Genomic DNA, 20647 nt, shown 5'->3' with positions numbered 1-20647 from the left:
TTTGAATGTGAATAAGTATGGAATATTTGTCATCTTAATTTCATTTTCCAGTTTTACCTTTTTTAATTTTTTTTCATATCAAGGGATTTACAAAGTATTTAAGAATATCATCATTAGTACTTCTTCATTCTTTCATTCAACTGTTTTCTGTTTCTGTTTAAGGGAAATCATATGTTTAAAAAAAGAAGGATGCAACACAATTTATTTTCTTCTGATTTCACTACCTATAAAATGAAACATTCAGTGTTGGCTATATATCATGAAAACATGACCTGCCTTTAGTTTTATAACTAAGTCAAAAGACCACCCATTTAATCCGTAGAAAAATACTAATTTACCATTTCTAGCGTTCAGGCAGTAGTGTCTGTTTTGACAGTGAGGTCACTGAACTATAGTGTACTTCTAACACATTCATACAGGAAACAATAAGTTGCACTTTAAATCTCCGTGACACCTAATAAGTTGCTTGGATAGATGCCGGAGAATACCCTGTCAGATTAAAAATCTCAAAAGAAGTGTTAATGCAAATTCTTCAGTGGAGTGACACATTAAAAGAAGCTTCAGAGCTTCAAAAAATAAATTAACAGTGAGTAGTCTTGCCTGTTGTTTTTATTTGTAAAGAAAATTTGCCATATCTTAACTATGATCTATTTCTGCACATTTTTCCTTTCTTATGAACATATCGTTATATCGTAGAAATTAACCAAATCAAGTTCAAATGCCTACACCTTAAAAAGACTTAAAACACAATCAAAACATATTTGGCATGGTAAGTGCAGTTAGTAGGCAGGGATTTTGGTATTACAAAAGAACCTGTTCTTTGGTAACATCTGTTCAAAGGGCACGAACATCTTAATCACTAGGAAAACTATGAGAGAAAGTCTCAGTATCAGGCACTGAAAAGAAAAAAAACAACATTTTAAAGATTTTATAAGAGAGAGCTAGAAAACTACTCTCCTTTTTTAAAAATTTTGCCTACACTTAAGGATTGCTGTTGGCCTGTTTTACAGTCACAGAAGTGCTCAAAACTGGAGGAGAAGGATAAGGAAGTTCAAATTGAGGTATAATTTTTTTATTGTATTCACTGAGTAAAAATAAATTTCCAATCTTTTGGCATAGGAGCAGAGCTGCTAGGAACAGAACCATAGTAATGAAATGTTTAATTAATGTTGTGTGTCTCTGTGGAGCACGGCTTGCAAGAGTTCTGTGAATAGAAGGATAGAATACAGAAGTAAAAATGAAGGGTGTAGCTTTGTTCTGTTTTCAGATGTGACATGCCTTCTAGTAAATTAGGATGTAGTCAGTGATTTATGGCTGCTGTTGGAAAACTTGCATTAGTCCTTCTGAGACTTTCAAAATCTACTTCATCTAAATATAACCAGGCATATTATTCCACACAGTTTGCTTCATTTTAAACCATTTATTACTTTCCAGGCAGCATCATTTTTATGTTAAGTATACTATTTCAATGCTTGCATGCTCTTCAAAGTGGGGTGCATGCAGTGGGGTGTAGGAAGAAAATACTAGAAATGCAGAAGTACATGTATATAATTTATACTTTGAAAAAAGATATATTAGTAGGGTATACTCAATATATTTTTTACTGATAGAATTGTTTTACTCATAGTGCATGATCAAGCAAGTTTGTAGACCACTGTTCTAAAAGCATCACTATGAATTCTTCTGCCCCCCTTTTCTAAAAAATTAGTGCTTTGCTAGACTGTCTTTGTCAGTTTACGCTCTATCCCTCTTATAAAGAAATACTGAACTTCCTCACAGGACTTGCATGAGGCTATTTTAAATGAAAGATTACGAAGTGCCCAGCAGAGGCATGAAGGAATACAAGGAATTTTTACAGTAAGTTTCACGCACAGTTCTTTGCCAAGAGAACCCTTTCTCGGTTTATGCAGCATATTAATAACTGACACGGTTTTCAAAATCCTGTATAGTGGTTTTTGTTACAGGAACTTTCTCTAAGTAACTCAAAACTTAGAAGGTAACAAAGAGCTGCAGGAAACAGAATTGTCTGTCCCTATGCTGCGTGTGCTTCTGTTGGTCATTGAGGTTCTGGATTTTTTTGTTAGAATGCCACAAAATGTCAATTAAGGAATCCTGTGGGGAGCAGAACATGAGCAATGAGCCCATGACTCCCTACTCCTTTCAGTCAGTCACCTAGGACATCACACAGACATGCGATTTTTAGATCAGTGGGTTTGTGTGACCAGTAGGATGAGGGAGATGATTAAGAACACACAGAACACTTTAATGCATCAGGGAAGCACGTCTCCCAAGCTCTGCAGTGGCAAGAACAGATACTACTCAGTGAGAGAAACCAGGCCTGGCCGCTTTCTGCATCCTCACCTTGCGGCAAACCTCTCAGGCTCAAAACCCTGCCACAAGATGGCACTGGGACCAGGAGCAGCAAAAAACTGCGAGCAACAAAAAACTGAGGGGAAGGTCAGTGTCTAAAGCAGGAACTACAGTACACCTGCACAACCAAGAACCTGGCTCTTTCAGCAGCTGTTTGTGAACCAGTTGTCCATTAGGTTGGTTGTTAGGCTGCCAACATAATTTGCTCATAGTATAGTGCTTTGGCTGCTAGTTCCCTACATTCTTTTACCTGTCACATGAAAAGAAAATACATGGTTAAATTGTACCAGCAATAATGAAGCTAAGAATTTCTCATCTGTCAGGATAAAGCTGGTATCATTTCATAGTTTGTCATTGGAAGACAATGACTGGCAGAAATTTGATCAAAGAATTACAGGGTTTATGTTTCAGTTTCAAACTTGAGATTAAATAAACCAATAAAAAGGGTCTAAAAGCTTGAGTGCAAAGGTCAGGGATGGAAAGTTATGCCATACAGCTAAAACAGTTTCTTCTTCAGAATTTTCAGGTTGCTTCACAGGGTTGAACCCTTTGATCCTAAAGGGAATCAGTATGATTTACTGCTACACTACAGCAGCCTGATCAAATCCAAAGGTGTCCAGACAGTGAACAGTTTTCAGGATAGGATCCACTACTGGCTCTCCCCATTTTACAAGACTGTACAGCAAAAACATCCACTTCAAGTTGGCTATTATATCTTGCTGGCAATTTGCATGTCAGAAGACTTTTAACAGATAAACAAGCAACCTCACCCCTGCAAAACCCCCACATCTCAGTCTCAGAAAGATTTACTTGCTTCCTAGAAATTCAGAGAGAATTGTCTCCTAAAGCACTCAACCTCTGAATTGGACATTTCATTAAAAGATGTACTTTCCTCTAATCTACTCTTCTCAAAACACATTATAGACTTTCTTCTTCATAACCTCTCTAGAGACTGCCATCAGCAAACTCTTATTCTCTTAATAACACCTGACTAACAAATCTAATTTACCTAAAAATACCCCTTTCCTCAGTAACTTCTCGTATAACTGCTTCATGGAACTACAATGAAGACATTTAAAAAACATGTCATGCTGGTTTTAATAGGCACAAGTTCTGCTAGTGATACCAGAGAGGGTACAAATATTTGCATGTACAAGTTCCAGTATTGTACCTTCTATCATTTCCATACCACTAGGAGGTTTACAATGTCCGGCATGGCTCACAACCCAAACAGGATACTGCTGATTTAGTCCACAATATAAGGCCTGTATAAAGGTCCTGTAATAACCTGCCAGTCCAGGATTACCTGCCAAAAAACAAAACATACAAGTCAGTATTACACCTTCCAACAGCAAGCAAACTGCTTCAAAGCAAACTAAACAGCATCATAAACTAATCTGTTGATTTATTTTCTCTAGTGCATTTCCAACTTTTAGTTTCCCAATTTCGACCCCCCCCCAAAAAAAACTGAATAAAAAAACCCTCACAAAAAGACTCAAAACACCAATGACCCAGTACCATGGTATCAGTTACACATTATAAAACCTCTCTTTGTAAGTTTAACACTAAAGGAGATTTTTTTTGAGATAAAAACTTGTTGAATGTATAAACTCCAGAACGCATGATCAAATTCTCACAACCTGATTTCCAGAAAAATAAGGTGTGAGGTCACACATCCATACAAACACACTACATTTTCATACATCGAAAGCATAATATAGAGGGCCTCAGAGACAATAAAATCATATATAGACATCATCTGTCAAGCTCCTTGGATTGATGCTGCAATAGAGGAAACCTGTGTTTTGGCAAGGTTGAAGATGAAAGTAGCAGGAATCCAAAATAAAGTGTGTCTTTTGTAGTACAATGTTTTGGCACCACACTTAGCCCTGCTATATAATGCAGTTGGGTATTTTGAGATCAAGAAATCACTTCTTTCTTTTCATTCTTCTCTCCTTTAATAATGCAAAACAAGGAAAGAAATGGCAACAGCTGTCTTACAATATTTCAGTACTCTCTCCCATCATCATCATCCAGCTGAACCTAACATGTAAATATTTTGAGTCTCAGCTGAGAATACTGAGCTGTAAATAGTCATCAGCTGAAGAGTAGTGAGGAACTGCTTCTGAACAGTGAGGCTTTGCATCAAATACTACACAAAACTCAAGACACTAATACTTTTTTGAAGGAAAGAAGATTTTTTTAGCCTGTGATAAACGTGATATGTGTTTTAGGCAGATAAAAAAGAAAATACATGAATGCCAAAGAAAACCTCTTTCCCCATTCTTCATAAGCATCTCTTCATGGTAACACTCTGAGGGGGTCAGTTGTTAGAGCTGCTACTGATACTTTAAAATGCATTCAAAAGGTTTGAATGAGAACCACTTGCACAAATGGAAAGGAAAATCAACAAAGATTTTAACAGCAAAGACTTCAATAGAGATATCACCCTGTGTTAAGAAGCTGTATCTTTATTCCTTAGTGAACTTTCAATTTCAGTGGTCTTACTCCAGATTTGTCCTGACAAATAAATGATTATTAATGATTCTTGCTCTTGAAAGCTTGCATCCACAATATTTATAAGCAGAGAATGTTTACCTCCTTATACAGTTATGCATCTCTGCAGTCAGTCATTTTATATGTTTTTACTTCAGCTCCTGTCTGCCAAATACTTTAAGGAGAGCAAACAAAAAATGTGACTACATAAAGATTTTTTCCATACAACAACAGAGTTACAGTAACAGCTAATGGGGCTTAATACAGCAATCTGATCAACAACATTTTGGGCTCATCTGCAGTTGACTTTTTTTTTTAAACTAAATATAGAAAAATAACTACCAGGTTTACCCTAAAGGCACCCAGGCAATGCAATACTCAGTTGTGCATTTTAAGGATTTCGTAGTACATGGAACCCAAAATGCCTATGTTCTTTCACTCAGCAACCAAGTGTCAAAAAATAGAAACCATAAGTAAATGCAGTGTTAACCTCCATGATTTGAAGGTTACTCCAGTTACTTGAATGCCACATCAATCCTCAGACACCTCAGGGCACCTGAATCATTCATGCATGCCAGCAAATCTCAAATTGCAGTCATCTGAACCAAGAAGGAGATCTTAAGCAGTTACCTTCAACTGTGCTTAATTTTCAGTAGTGTTTGTGTTGTTTCAGAGGTATTTTAAACAATAGCTGTAAATGGTGACCACAGCAGAACATGACACTAAATTACAATACACTGTAAATTAAACTTAACTTGCAGAAGATTTCTAAACATGGGAAGAGTGTGGCAAATGGACAACTTACACGGTGAATTATAACACTGTGGGGCCACTTTATTTGGTGTACTTATAAGTTTCAATTACCGAAGGATTCCTACACAACATTTCATCCAGCTATTCTACACTGAGATCAAAATCTTTCTATTTTTAATTTGAAGACAGGAATCCACTTCTTCCTTTTCCAATCTGTTCCACCCACAACTAAAGCAAAATGATACATATCAACTGAATGTGCAGAGGTGTAACTTTGAGTGATATTAGAAGATAAATAAAATTCACTTCTATATTCTGCAGATACAGGTCTTCAAGAACTGGAACTACTACCTTTTAGTCATCTATATAGTCAAAAAACCCATAAAAATTACTTACAAACATGCATTTGCCTGCCTTCTAAACACTATTTGTCAATGCTATTTCCATCAAACCAAGATGTTGAATGCCAACCGCTTCCTTTTTCTGAATAGAGCTAGCAGTAGAGAACAGGATGTAGAGACTAAATACCAGCTCCAGGATATCACTGTTACAGAAAAACTTTGACCCTGATTTCACAAAATTTCCTATACAATGTGTTATAAACCCAAACTCGGCCTGCCTGAAAATGAAATGCAGCATTTAAGATGCTGCACTTGCAAAAAAGAAGTTATTCAGACTTGGGAAGTTTAAAATTAAATCCTGTATGTCACTAGCATAATGCAATCAGCTTAATTCTGCATGTAAAACAAGCATATAATGCTCACTTTAAAAGTTACAGGCCATAGCTACTCCCCACAAGCAATGACAGTTTTTGTGGCTTAAAAACTGTCAAGCATTTTGAATTCTGCAACAGAAAATATTAATGTGAAATGTAAAACTATAATTAAGAGAAAACTAGCATTAGATAACTGTGCAAAAATAATTACCAGGCTTATTGAAGAATGTACAATGTAAATCCCAACAGAAAAATGCTTCAGACTAGAAACAAAGACACACACCAAAACATACAGGAAAAGCCTTCTATCTAGAAACAGGTAGATCAAAAATGTATATAGCTTGCTTAAGTTAAATTGAGGCTAAAACATAAAATGCAAATAATTCTTAGCAGTTCTGGAAGGGATATCTAAATTGAAAAGGATTTATTTAAGCAGTCCATAGTAAGTGCTAAGAGTGGTAGGCAGTGAAGGAGATAAAATTTATGGATAGCTAAATCATCCCAAACAGCAACAAGGCTTCTTGCACCTTGTTCTGAAACAAGCTTTTTGGTTCTGTGCTCTGCCCTGCAAGATGCTCCCCAGTGTTTTCAGTTATGTCTCTGTAAGTCTGACCATCTGTGGGAGCAGAAGCTGGCACTCAGCTGTGGCGCTTCATATGCTTCTCTCTAGTAGATGCTTTTTGTCTGCTGTGGGACTTCAGCAGCACCATAAAAGCAGCTATATGAATAGAAGAAGGGAAATACATGGCCAGCAGTGGGTTTACAAACAACGCTGAAGAAATGGAAAATATGCCAGCAATTATGATGAGTTTAATTTTAGAAATAATCCCCAGTTTCAGAATTATGTATGCCACAGTATTTACACGATAATCTCCTGAAACAAAAACAAATGCAGACTTCTTTCTTTTTTTTTTTTTTTCCCCTAACAAAAGGAGAGCAACCATAAATCAGATCTGAAATCCAGGGGTGCACAGCAGGACCACACAAAAATTATTTCTGTGGCAGTGATTCTCACTGCCTTCTACATTGCTGCCAAAGCTCCCAGCTCCAGCTCGAAGAGCCTACATGACAAGTTCCTTGCTCAGGGAAACTTAATCTGCCTTTGGCGTCTGACCAGGCACTATGGAAGAAGATGCAACTCCCCTATGTTAATGAATGGAAAGCAGCCCACGCAGATGTCAGAAGGATTTAAATGGAGCATGTAAAAAACACAATAATGTTCTCACACTTGGGAGAAAACTGCAGAAACTGACACCATGGCTGATCACCAGGCCTTAAAAGGAAACACACAGGTTTCTCTGACGTGAAGGGTCAAGGGATTTCAAATAAAACATGTCAAATAACATTTGAATCATCATCATAAACTCATGTCAATTAAGCTTCCACCTGTTTGCACACCTAGGGGACTGGCATCTTTCATCCTGTACTTCATTTATAGTCCATATGCTAGGGGAGCAGCACCAGCCAAAAAACAAACAATTACAAGGACATTATACAGAAACACATGTGAAAACTCTGTTTGATCCTCTCTAACTCTGGAATCGTGAATTTGGCTGGAAAGCACCTTCATGCATTTGTTTGGGCTGTGAAAACAGGGAATCTCAGAAGGACTCAACCAGGTGCCAGGAACAGCTTATTAGAGAAGTTTTTCAAGAACACATTTTTTTTCTATGTATATACATACACAGGTTTTAGTTTAATACAGCTGTAAAACATAGAAAATTTTACAATACACATTCTTTACATGCACTTTGCAAAGCAAATAAGCTTGTCTGCTGTTCTCCAACGCTGTTTCCCCTTCAGGGCAAATATGGGTTCATTTACCTCTGAGGAAATCCCATGGACAGTCTGATAAACCTGAATTAGCATGATACAACTACCTTTGTCCAAGTGACAATCATGCCTGAAACCTGTGAATAAAAATTCCCAGCTAGAAATTATTGAACCACATGCCTGTTTTTTCATATGAATGATTAACAGCAGCAACCCAGGCAGATAAGATACAAAGTCTGAAAAGCTAGTTTTAGCCACTGAAAACTTACTGGACTTTGTGATTAAGTGACATTACAAGGGTTATAAAGTCCACAGATGTATTTCAATAGTTACTTCTAAAGTCTCAAGCAGGTAAAATAGGTACAAAAAAAAGTAAAACAAAACAAAACAAAACAAAGCCTTGATTTTATTGTTTGGGTGTTTTAACATGTCTGCAAAGTAATGGTTCTTGGAAGGCAGTTAAGATTGAGATATAAAACTGTAAAAAAAATTTCTAAGGGAATGGTGTATTTTTCACATCTTTTAAAGGTAGAAACCAGCATTTTCTGGTGCTTACAACTAAACATCTTTTGTTCCATTTTATCCACATGAAGTGATAAATTAACACGTTCAGTACCTGCATGTACACAGTCTCTTAAGAATCTGCTTAGGCAAACGAAGGCAGATTTAACTACTTTTAACACCCTCGATGTGGTTCGTCTGCCTGATCCAATCCATCTTACAAACCAGTGCTGCCAGAGAGGCTACAGTGAGCTCTGCGCTAGGTCTGGAATTCCCAGTGGGAATTTTTCAGTCAGCTTCAGGGCCTGAAGCAGAATTGGACCATCAGAAAACAAATCTCCTTCTGAAAGAAAAGGGGAGAACAAAGGAAGTGTGCAAAGAGGAACATGAGACTTGATGTCAAACGGGTTCACAAGAATGCCTATGAAACATCTGAATAACACAACCCCAAAGAGACAACATCAGCAGGAAGAAGACAAATACAAGAAAAATAAACAATTCAGAACCAAGATAACCACAAATTATTTGTTTTGTACAGATAAATGGCTCTGCAGATTTGACCACTAGTGAATAATATACGAGGAGGAAGCAAACAATACAGTCAAAAGACACCAGAAAGTACATTTTCAAATCAGAGATTTCCCTAAGCTGTACCATTGGTCAGAGCTACACAAAAGAGAAGCACAGATTTGAAGGCTTTGAGGTTATTAGGCTTTGGTTTTTTAAGATGTTTTTTACAGTAAGATGATAAATGGGAAACAAATAGCAATGGAGAACACAAAGAGAATTGATTTCAGAACAAAAAAGACTGAAAATGTATTTCTGCACTTTTTTTTCTTTGTGTATCAAGACTATCAAGGCAATGTAATATTTGAAATGAACAGTCTAGGGTGATTTTGCAACCAAATTTTGTATTTGCATTTATTACCAGTCTTCAGAAATACAAGACCAAAGAACAAACCAAACAAACTGTTCTGCATTTGAATAATCCATGGTTTACCAATCCACAGTGTTGGAAAAAAATTCTGTACATTGACACTACTGTATCTGATTGAGGGAAAAGGCCTTGTAATTAGCATAGTAGTACAGGTCCCAAGTAGATACTCTGGTGAAAATTTCAACCTAAACACTTCATGCAGGCAAACAGTTGCACCACTCATAAACACAAGTCGCTTCATAAGCACAATTTTTAGCCACTTAAGACCTACTGCAAAGAGCTTTTGCCCCTTAAGAAAAGATTCCAGATATAAAAGATCTAAAACTTAAAGGTGGAAGGCAGTTATCTAAATCTGTAGGATTTTTTAAAATCTAGTAAAGAATACCCAAGATTGATTCAAAAAATGGAAATCAGGACAACGGCCAAAATCTTCCATCAAGCCTGTAAGAGGAAAACAAGAGCAAGAGCTATGACTTACTTAATTTTTGGCTATACTGTTTTACATAATCTAGATACAGAACATAATAGGTCAAATTTATTTCTAATGTAGCTTCAGTGGTCCATAGGAGTTACTATTGGGAGAGAAATAAGGTCATATGTCAAAATGTCAAAGGGGCTATTTGTTGTTTATTATTTTCAGAGATAATTAGGTCAAAATATTTAAGATCAAGGTAAATCCTTATCAGCTCAGGTAATTCTGATAGCAGATGCCAGTTAGGAAACAGGACATTATATACTGGTGCTGAGGCTTTAAACATTTTAATTGCATTATTTGTACACCATGAACATGGAAATACTGGATTTCCTTCATAGGTACACCCTTCAGTAAGTAATTTCTTTTCCTCCCGCCTCAGACACCACATGAATAGACACTCATCCTTTTAAAATGGTCAAATCAAGCAAATTACCATAGAACACAGCTTCTCTGTAACTCTGGACAACTTCAGCCTCTGCATGCTGCAGGAGCAGGATCACTTCCTCCCTTGATTATGTTGCACACAGGCAGGCAGGAAAGATCCATGCTGAAAACAACGCTGCATTAGCAGGGAGAGGACACCAATAGAAGACTGTGGATTGAGAAATTTCAGTAAGTCATTTGAGTAAGTCACATCTGCCACCCAGATTTAGTGGAGGGAAATACTGTCAAGCACAGCTGGATGTTCAACCATCCTGTCATTACTCTGCCTCCTCAAACTTAACAAGCTCAAATGTGCCAAGTCCCCACCAGAGGTACTTATGGTACACTGGGAAATTCAACAAAAGTGGCTTATTTCAGGCCTAGATCTGACATAAAGGTTCCTTTCTGCATGAGGAGGTTTTACTTTAATTAAACATATTTTTTTCTTTTCTGAAGAAAATGAAATCTCGTAGGCTGACCAAGTAAAGAAAGCAAAACTGTCAGCATATTTTAAAATATTTGTCACAAACAAGCAGTCCATAAGCAGCAAAAATAATGAAGAGCAGTGTACTAGAACTGACTTTTCAAATTTATATAATGGGATAGAACACACTTAACACCTTTCTTCAGGGCGTTGTCTACAAGCATTCATGTCTTCTAGCCAAATTTTGTGTGTATTGAGTCCTCTATCCCTCAGAAAAATGTGAAGGAAAATGACTTATGTATTCAAACTTTTATGTAGGTTAAAAGTAGCAATCAAATAGTTACTGACAAATTACTGTTATCCCCCAAGAATCATGTTATCAGTAAGTCCAAGTATTTAGCTTAGTGAAATAAAGGGTAGAGCCCTCACAGTACCTTGGTGTGAGCTGAGACAGCACAACCCATTGACAAGTCCTCATGTGCCTGATGTTATTCTCATTTTATGAGAAATAAATAGATCAAATAATCTATGCAGGAAAATTATAGCATTACTAACCACTAAAAACTCCACTAGTTAACAATACCTTATATGCATTGACATCCGAGTAAATACATGGTCATCTGAAAATAAGATTGATCTCATAGCTAAGCTGTGAATATTAATACAAGAAATAAAGAAGTGGCTACAGAAGTTGGAAGAAATGGCAGAAAGACATCAGTTGGAGGATTTTGTGTGCGGTTTTTTGCTCTCGTTCAATTGCAAATTCAAAAAGCATGTCTATGTATAACACATACCCCATGCAAATGTGAATCAAAAGTGTTCTGCTGTGTTAATGTGTCACTGGAACAGAAAGCTGTGTGCTTACTACCTTATCTGCTAAGCTCACCTGTCATCACAGGGAAAAGAGAACTTATGTTATCTTGCTTCTACCTGGTACACTACACAAACCTTTAACTCTGCAGTGTAGTCTGTTCTCACTGATTCCTTTTGCACTATGTATACTAATGACTGGAAAGAAAACTCCTTTCCCACCAATTTCTTGTATTCAGAAAAAAAAGTCAAAGCAATGTAAAATACAAATTCTCCACATCAAAATCTGAGAACTCAGGGTCGAATGTGAAGAGCTGGCAGCTTCATCTGGAGCTGCAGTGCAAATAAAGGCAGAAGCCACAAGGGAGAGGCATTCTCAGCGAATCACTACCACCTGGTATGACTGGTGGGGTACCAACTCCTTCCAGATTTGCCTCAAGACTGAGCATGGGAACTCACATATATGTGCTGCACGTTGTGAACTGACACCACAATTTAACAAGAAGATCTGCAGCAAGTCCCACCTTCTCCCTTGACTGTCATCCCCATCCCCCTACCATGGCTCACCAGCCCTTGAATCACATTGGCACAACTTTGTGGGGCCATGCTGTGAACCCAAAGAGGGAACTGTTCCAGCTTCAAGAAAGACCCCAGAAATAAACGTATGTATTTATTCAATTCACAGCATGAACTCTTTAACTATTGTTCTGGCATAACCAAGGGGTGGATTGACACAATGTGGTGGGAACAGGAGTACCTATGCCAGTATTGTTGACAAACATTTTGGATTCTGAAGTAATGGCATTATGAAGTTTTCTAAGTGCTCCAAGCACTAACTCTCATATTTCCAGTGCCTGGTGGGTCTTAGTATATACTCTACAAACAGTTTCTAACTTCCACACTACTTTAGGCTCAGCAACAACTGCTTTATACGTTACTTGATGGTTCTAAAAGTTACTTGAACACAGGGGCTATATGAATTGCCCAGTCCTTCCAATCAGTCTCCTTACAGGCTGCCCAAATCCAAAGAAGGGTTCTAAGACTTAAGTATCACCTACAAATAAAGTAGACAACTGCAGAGACTTTGCAGGTGGGCTCTTACTACATGATGTTGATCATATAAAGGCCCTAATATAGGCAGCTGGGATAAAGGGAAAAATGTTCTTGGAAATTTTAGGCACACCAGTTAGCTTTCCGAAAATGTGTCTGAAAAGCATCCCAGCAGGCAAGTAATACACCCAAAGCATCAAGTGGTTGCTTCAAGTTGTATTTTGTAGCTGTGCAGGAGAGACTGCAGAGTTTCTCTTCCTCTCCTGGCTAACTTGCAGTCAAATGTGATGTTCTACAATGAAATTTTCTGCTCAAACGTAGTATCTTCAGGAGTAAGTTTAATTTCAAGTACTGCAAATACCACAGAACAGGTAAATGCTGCTGATAAGCTAATACATAAAAAGGAACTCTATATACAGTGAGTATCTGTCTCACTTCTCCCAACGCAAGTAAAAGTCATTTTAACGATCCTCAAAAATCAACAGAACCAATTAATCATTGTCACGTGAACAATCTTATAAAACTACTGACTTTTTGGTGACATGTACACAGTGCAGAAACAGTCAAGGCTTACCCATGCATTCAGATGAGAGCCTGAAGCCTGCTAGTGCATAGCATAGCTGGCTACTACAGCAATAAGCTTTCCAAAACCGCTTATGCTAATCTTTAAAAGAGCTCCCTCTCCTGGCACACTCTTCCATATTATGTCTAAGTACTACAGTCTTTACCATTTTTCAGTTCTTTTTTGTTCCTAATATTCAAAGAACCCAATTTCCATGTTAAAACACTACATGTTAAAAGCACAAAACAGTGGAAAACGCCAAAGAAAATATTATTTGTAAGCATATAGTGACTGAGGGTGGAGATTCAGTGCCTGTGCTGCCTTTTACACTGGGAAGGCATGGAGACATACTCTTCCACTGACTGGGCCTGCGGGCTCATTCCTCCACTGACCACCCGCACAATGGCCTGAGTGCTTGTGGAACTGATAAGGGAATAGTGGTTTGACCACAGTCCCACCCTCCACAGTCTACACAATAGTAGATGCAAGGTGTAAATATTGTCCTGGTTTTGTATCTGTAGTAGGGATGACAATTTCTAGGCCAAACAACAGAAGGGACACCTTTAGGGTAAGAGTCTCAACCTCAGCTGTGCCTGAGTTATTCCCCAGGAGGTTTTAAACTTGTAACTATGAAGACAGCTTTAGAGCTATCTACCTAGGTTGTACTTCAGAGTAATTACTGCCAGCAACTGTAAAGACTCTGTGCATGTTGCATGCAGGCAAACTGTCCTATGCGTGCACCCAGCTGCTTCTTTTGAATGTAGCTGGACCTACAGCAGACCAGCTGTTCCTGTGTCTGGTGTCAGGCCTATAGTGTTAATATTAAACTGGCATATCTATTAAGAGGTAAATCTAGCCACATCAGCCCCTCTAAGGACCAGCTAGAACACATGAAGACTCATCTCTCACTACATTTACCCTCCGCTAAATGCAACACTACGCAGCATGGCTGTGAAGAAAATGAGAAGGAACCTTAAAATGCACCTCCTGAAAGATTGGGTAATTTTAATCAAGTATTTCTTTAATATTATCCGTATACTGATTTTTTACTACCTTTTGAAGATACTCCAATCCAGATCAGAATCCACTCCTGGACAAGAAGCCTGGATAGCCAGTCCCTGGGTCACACCTCCAGGATCACTGAAGCCAGAAGGGATCACCCAAAAGCTCCTAACCTACCCTCTGCTCATGTAGGGTTAAGCTAGAGCAGGTTGCCCAGTCAAGTTTTGATGATCTCCACCGCTGAAGACTTCACAACATCTCAGGCTAACCTAACCTCTCATCAGGCAGAAATGCTCACAGCAGTGTCCATCTCTAGCTACTGATTATATGAAGCACCTAGGAATTTATGATCTAATCTGTCTTCTATTGATTTAATGATACATTATTTACCAAGATTCACTTAAAGGATTCTGGATTAAAATCTGGCCAAGGCTGCTAGAAAAAACATGCTGCAACCTAATCTGCCTATACTATGAGTCCTTACTAGATTTAGTGCAGCTCTTGTAGACAAATCATAGAATCGTTACAGTTGGAGAAGACATCTTAAATCCAAGAGATCATTAAAGAAGATCATTAAATCCAACTGTCAACCTAACACCACCATACCCAGTGAACCGTAACCCAAAGTGCCATGTCTAAATGTTTTTGAAGATCTTCAGGGATGGTGATTCCACCATTTCCCTGGGCAGCCTATTCCAATACTTGACACTCCTTCAGTAAGGAAATTGTTCCTAGTATCTAATCTAACTTTCCCCTGGTGCAACTTGAGGCCATTTCCTCAATGTTTATAACATAGAGATCGCACATCGACAAGCACATTTAATCACAATTTTTGTTTAAATCAAAACACATCCTAAAACCAACCTGAAGAGAACTGGAATGCTTGACAGTTTGTAGAATAAGGAAATAGATTTGTTTTTTATTATTAAGCAAAGCCCTTATTCTCTGTGCTGACAGTTAAACATCTGAAAAACTATTCATTCCAGCGACTGCTGAGCAAAGTGAATGATTAACAACTTTTAAAAAGCTGCAATAGTGGGAGCCAAAACCCCAAAACACAAAGGAACTAAGCTTCAGGGCCATACAATTAGTTTTAGTACAAAGTCTTATTATATAGTGATTTTTAATAGAACTTTTCTTATGCAAATGCTGAGGGTGGTGATTACTAAATACCAAAACAGCAAGTGAAGACAAAGCCTTATAATGTATTGAAAGCTTTTCAGAGTCTCTACATTGCAGTCAAAAATAGAGTTTCAAAGACTTTAAAGCTAACAGGAAGTCTCACTTCAAGGAAGAACACATTAAAGACTTGTTATAATCCAGGCAAATTGTTTGCACTGTTTTCACTAATGAGAAACAGTTGTCTTCAAGCTACAATGTTCTTGTTGATGTAAGTGCATGCAACTACTCCTAGGAGAAAATCAGAATCCAAACCCTCACTTCCTATTGTGTGCAGAAGCCCATAAGCAGCTCTTCACTCTGAGGATTAGCTCAGGAGATTAAATCTTTATACTTTAAAATAAAGTGTCTGGTTAAGTTCTCATAGGCCTTAAATATCACAGAGTCACTGCATGAATTGGTAAAACAGCAAGAAGATCCAACAATCCAGCAGCAATCCAAGTGCAAGCAGGCAGATCAAGAAACTTGGCAAGCATAGAGCTCTCTGCATGCATGCCAAAGAACCAAATTCTGAAATTATTTCTGTATATTAATAAATGAAAGTTGTGTAGCATGCTTTACCACACAAAAAAAAAATATTTACATTATACATTTTCAACCATGAAGTATGTTTCCTGAGTACAAGATTGCAAATATCAAAATTGCCTAGTTTACAGCAATGGTAACAAAAATTATGAACCCTGGAATGAAGAGCTTGCAATGCACTCCTGCAATGAAATGCAAGAAAAACTTGATGAAAGGCAAAACTTCATGAGCTAAACAGCATGGTGCTTTTAAAACTCTGTACTGCATTTATTTACAAAGCTAAACATTTCATAAATACACAGACAAACAGACAGATGCTCTTAAAGCAGTAAAAAAATATCCCATTACACTTTGTGGATCCTGGTTTTCAATGAACCCAAGCAATGTTAAATATTGTTGCAGTACATTTTATACTTCACTGCTAATTTTACACTAAACAAACACTGCAAATACAAAAATAGACCTTTATTACACAGGAGGAAAAAGTAATTCCTGTCCTTTCCCCAACACCTACATTTCCAGAAAACCATGGACTGATCCTCTAACTGTACACATTTTGATGAGTAAATTTCATTGATTTTAATAGAAAAGTATTCACATTAAGGCAAGCAAGTATACACATATATTCTGGACTGAGCAAAAATGGTGCCTTTTACACACTAATTACTTCAGTAAACACATTATTACTCCTATACAGATGTTTTTGTTTACAGGAGGAAATAAAAAAGTGCATACTAAAAATGTCAATATAGTAAAACTTTATTAAAATCCTAACTGTACAGAGACTTCTATTAATAAAAACATTATCTTGTTGCAGTGGAATGAGACTGAACTCCACTGAACATTCTTGATTGCAACTGCTTCAAGCACAGTGACCTATCATTCCTCAGGAGGTAGAATCCTGCCTCATTTAAAATCAGCAGGAATTTTGCCATTAATTTCAGAGTACAACATTTTAGAGTCATCTCTCTCCTGCCTCCTCCTTTTTTTTTTTTAAATAAGGCAGTTCAGAGTTAAGTCCTCCCCATTAAGAAGAAATCTGAATGAAAATAAGCCAAACCAAAAATAATTACAAAGGATTTATTTTCAAATCTCTGGCAACAATTTGATTCCAGCAGAGGTCGAGAACTTTATCATCATTCTCACCCCCAAGCCCATTTTGTTTGATTACTTATAAACAAAATCATATGCATGAATTTCATTAGGACTGGAAATGTACCAGATCAGTGTAATATGCAGAACAATGTATCACATGCAGTAGGACTAATTGTGTTTAGTTTTGATCACTGAGCACTCAGCTGGGCATACTCTCCTTTTTGAGTGAGAGCTGCCCTTGACTGGACATTTCCTTTCTTGACCTGTACCAAGCTATTCTTTTGCCCCTCTTTATTTCATTCCTTAAAAAAAATCTCAACTAAGGATACATGCCTTTCAAGTGTGAAAATTGCTGGACTCCAGGAAGGCTCCACATTTCATACTTGGGAAGTTACAAAAGCATGAAGGGAATGCTATCTAATCCTAACTGTTTAGGTACACGAACATGTTGCCAGATGACCCAAATGTCCGGATCTGTCCTAAGGCTGTGTTTTTTGTGTTGGCAGATAGAATTTCCCTTGAAGGCTAAAAATGAGACATAAACCAGTAGGAAAAAAACATCTGATTTATGAGAATCAAATCTGCATTATGTTATGCCAGGTCCTAGGCAGTTCCCTGCCAACCACAGCAATGAACTTGGGTTACAATTCACTACTGAATTTGGGTATCTAATATAAGATAGCATTATTGTGGTTGCTGTATTTTGTAATTGTTTTCTCAGTGAGGAAACTTCCAGGTTTTTAACCAACATAATTCTGAAATAAGAGTAAAGCCATAAATCAGCTGCTGCAAAGTTTGCAGGCCGTGACAGAAGCACTCTGAATATTACACTGATACCCATTTCTGGATACACATCTACTTAATGTAAGATGTTATTAAGGAGTCTTCACAGAACTGCTCTGCAGAAAAGAAGCTCCATGTAGTCCTGCCACTACATTTTCTTGCACAAAAAGTTTCCTGTGATGAATTTAGAACCCATACAGTCTCTGAGGCTCCTTTTTTTTTTTTTTTAAGCAGAATAACTTACATGCCTTGCAGAGGCACCTTACCATGACTGCTAATATTTGACTTTTGTGCTCTTCACCTAAAAATCTTTCTACCAATTTAAGTTTGCTTCACAGATTTACCCTAGTTACAGGCTCTACTACCAACACAAACACAAGAATATCACAACCTGAAAAGAGGTGAAAGATTCAGAACTTGTTGGAAAAGAAACATTTAGCTGTTCATTTAAGCCTTCCAGAAATGTCTTAACTGGAAGAAAGTAGCAATTCAAAAGCACCTGATCAAGCTTGTACCTCCAGAAAACTGTTTGACTACTTGGATCCATAGATAGTCTTTTACTAAAGAGTTACACTATGCAGTATCTGACTTAAAAAGTTCCCACAAAGCTTATTTCTTCTCTTCAGTTAAGAAAAAAAAATAAACTTCACTGTCACTGGATTAAAAGTTAGACTATTATTCAGCACCAGGAAGCAAAGTCATAAAGTCATTGTGTCCAGAGAAAATAACATGAAATACTCCATGGGGCTTCAAAAACCTTTCCAAAAAAATGGAAAATTGAACCTGTGCTCTCTTCCACCATTAAATAAGAACCAACCCATACACTGGCCTATTACAAGCCACAGAGTATATTCTAACAAAAACAGCAAGTCAAAGATTGAGTAATTAGAAAAGTCATTATTTGCACCATTAATCCTTGAAGAAGTAACAATAGCACCAGATACATTCAAGTAAACTACAGGAAGCATTAGAAATCTGCACACTCTATGGCAGTGAAAGAGTCACAGTATCTGTGTTTGAACAGGCTCAAGCTCTGCTTTTGTTAATGACAGAACTACAGTTCATTGTCTTCTCCATTAATTTTCATGTATGCTTAATGAAAGTTCAGTTAGAGCTTCAATTTTAAGATGACCAGATTTAAATATTACCTGTAACTATACAATGCTCACTGAGTTTGAGAGGCTTATCATAAAAATTCATGTGTAAAAATCTTAAGCTAAAAATAATTTACTATAAAAAACTCAAAACTTTAAAAGAAATAATGGATCCAGAATTTTCCTTCAAATATCTTTTTCAGTTGGTACATAGCTGATACTGCAGTATGACTTCAACATGCTGGAAATAAATGGAAGGAGAACAATGTCAAAAACCCACAATACTGTTAGTAAAACACCATCATTGAGTAAATGAATGAGACATCCTAATTTCTCAGTTTTAACTTATGGCACCATTATGAACACAGACAACAGTAGTAATCAAAGGCAACAGAAATTTCACCACTGTAGTACTACAGATGTTTTGGCCATATACAGGGGCCAGTTCAAGAGGGAGAGTGATATACTACAGAGAGTTCAATGAAGGGCTAAGAGGATGACTAAGGGACTGGAACACCTGTCTTATGAGGAAAGGCTGAGAGACCGAGAGCTGTTTAGTTTGGAGAAAAAAAAAAAACAGAGAAGACTAAGAGGAGATCTTATTAATGTTTACAAATACTTGAAGAATAGGTGTCAAGAAGAAGGTGCCGGTCTTTTTTCAACGGTGTCCTGTGACTGGACAAGGGGCAATGGATACAGACTGGAACACAGTATGTTCCACCTCAACATGAGGTGACAGAGCACTCAACAGGCTGGCCAGAGAGGTTGTGGAGTCTCTAGAGACTTTCTAGACCCGTCCGGATGCACTCCTGTGTGATCCTGCTTTGGCAGGGGGGTTGGACTTGATCTACAGAGATCCCTTCCAACCCCTACCATTCCATGATTCTAGGATTTTTGAAACTGAACATCCTTTTTCCAATCATCACATATCCATACGAACACAAGAAAAGACCCTTACCAGGAATAATCATGAATAAAAGCCTAGGTAGATTTTTGCTTTCATCTTTTGAAAGGTCCTTCCATGGCCCACACTTCAAGACATGGGTAGCAGCTCCACAACAGTAGATAAATTCTTCATGTAATGGGACTGGCTCTTCTGAAGCCGACTTCATGTTTGCTATTGGACAGAGTAAGATACTGTTACAATACATCAGTAGATATTTACATTGCTGACTCTCTGCTATTACATCTTCCTATGGAATAACTGCAAAAACTCTCAAGCTGTGTTCCCCAAACTGCTGTCATCTCCAAGAAACAAAGGCTCAATTTGGTACTTAATGTTTGAATATACAGCAGAAGTTGATATACATATTATTACTATACAAGAAAAAGCATCTTTCAATTGTTGTCACAGAAATGTATGGTGATGAATTGGACAATAAGGTCTATCCTACCTTAAAGGCAAATAATTTAAAATTTCTTAGTCACACTATCCACTAAAAAATTCAGCTGAAACCTATTTGAAAGCAAAAAAGAATAAATACCAAACAAACAGAACTTTTTTCGCAGGTTCTCTGTGCCTCAGCTACGTGACCACAACATCACTTGAAAACAACAAAAAACCCAACAACCATCAAACAAACAAGCCCCCTGAAAAATGAGAATAAATCCCTAAAGGAACACACTAATTGCTAAATTGCCTTCCAGCACCAGGAGAGCTCCTCGTTTAAAACTCAATCT

General features: G+C 37.5%; 1 protein-coding gene across 1 annotated transcript in view; it reads right to left on the bottom strand.

Annotated features, from left to right (window-relative positions):
* Positions 1-20084, bottom strand: part of LDAH (lipid droplet associated hydrolase) — a 91020-nt gene extending 70936 nt beyond the window's left edge. The window contains exons 1-2 of the mRNA XM_054383716.1: positions 19926-20084; positions 3542-3676 (exon numbers count right to left, since the gene is read on the bottom strand). Of these exons, the coding sequence (XP_054239691.1) occupies positions 3542-3676; positions 19926-20079 (289 nt within the window). The 5' untranslated portion in view covers positions 20080-20084. The remainder of the gene's footprint in view (positions 1-3541; positions 3677-19925) is intronic.
* Positions 20085-20647: the final 563 nt, after the last annotated feature.

Source organism: Indicator indicator, chromosome 9 (genome assembly GCF_027791375.1).
Source record: "Indicator indicator isolate 239-I01 chromosome 9, UM_Iind_1.1, whole genome shotgun sequence".
Taxonomy (NCBI): domain Eukaryota; kingdom Metazoa; phylum Chordata; class Aves; order Piciformes; family Indicatoridae; genus Indicator; species Indicator indicator.
This window is presented reverse-complemented; position numbering and strand designations above follow the sequence as displayed.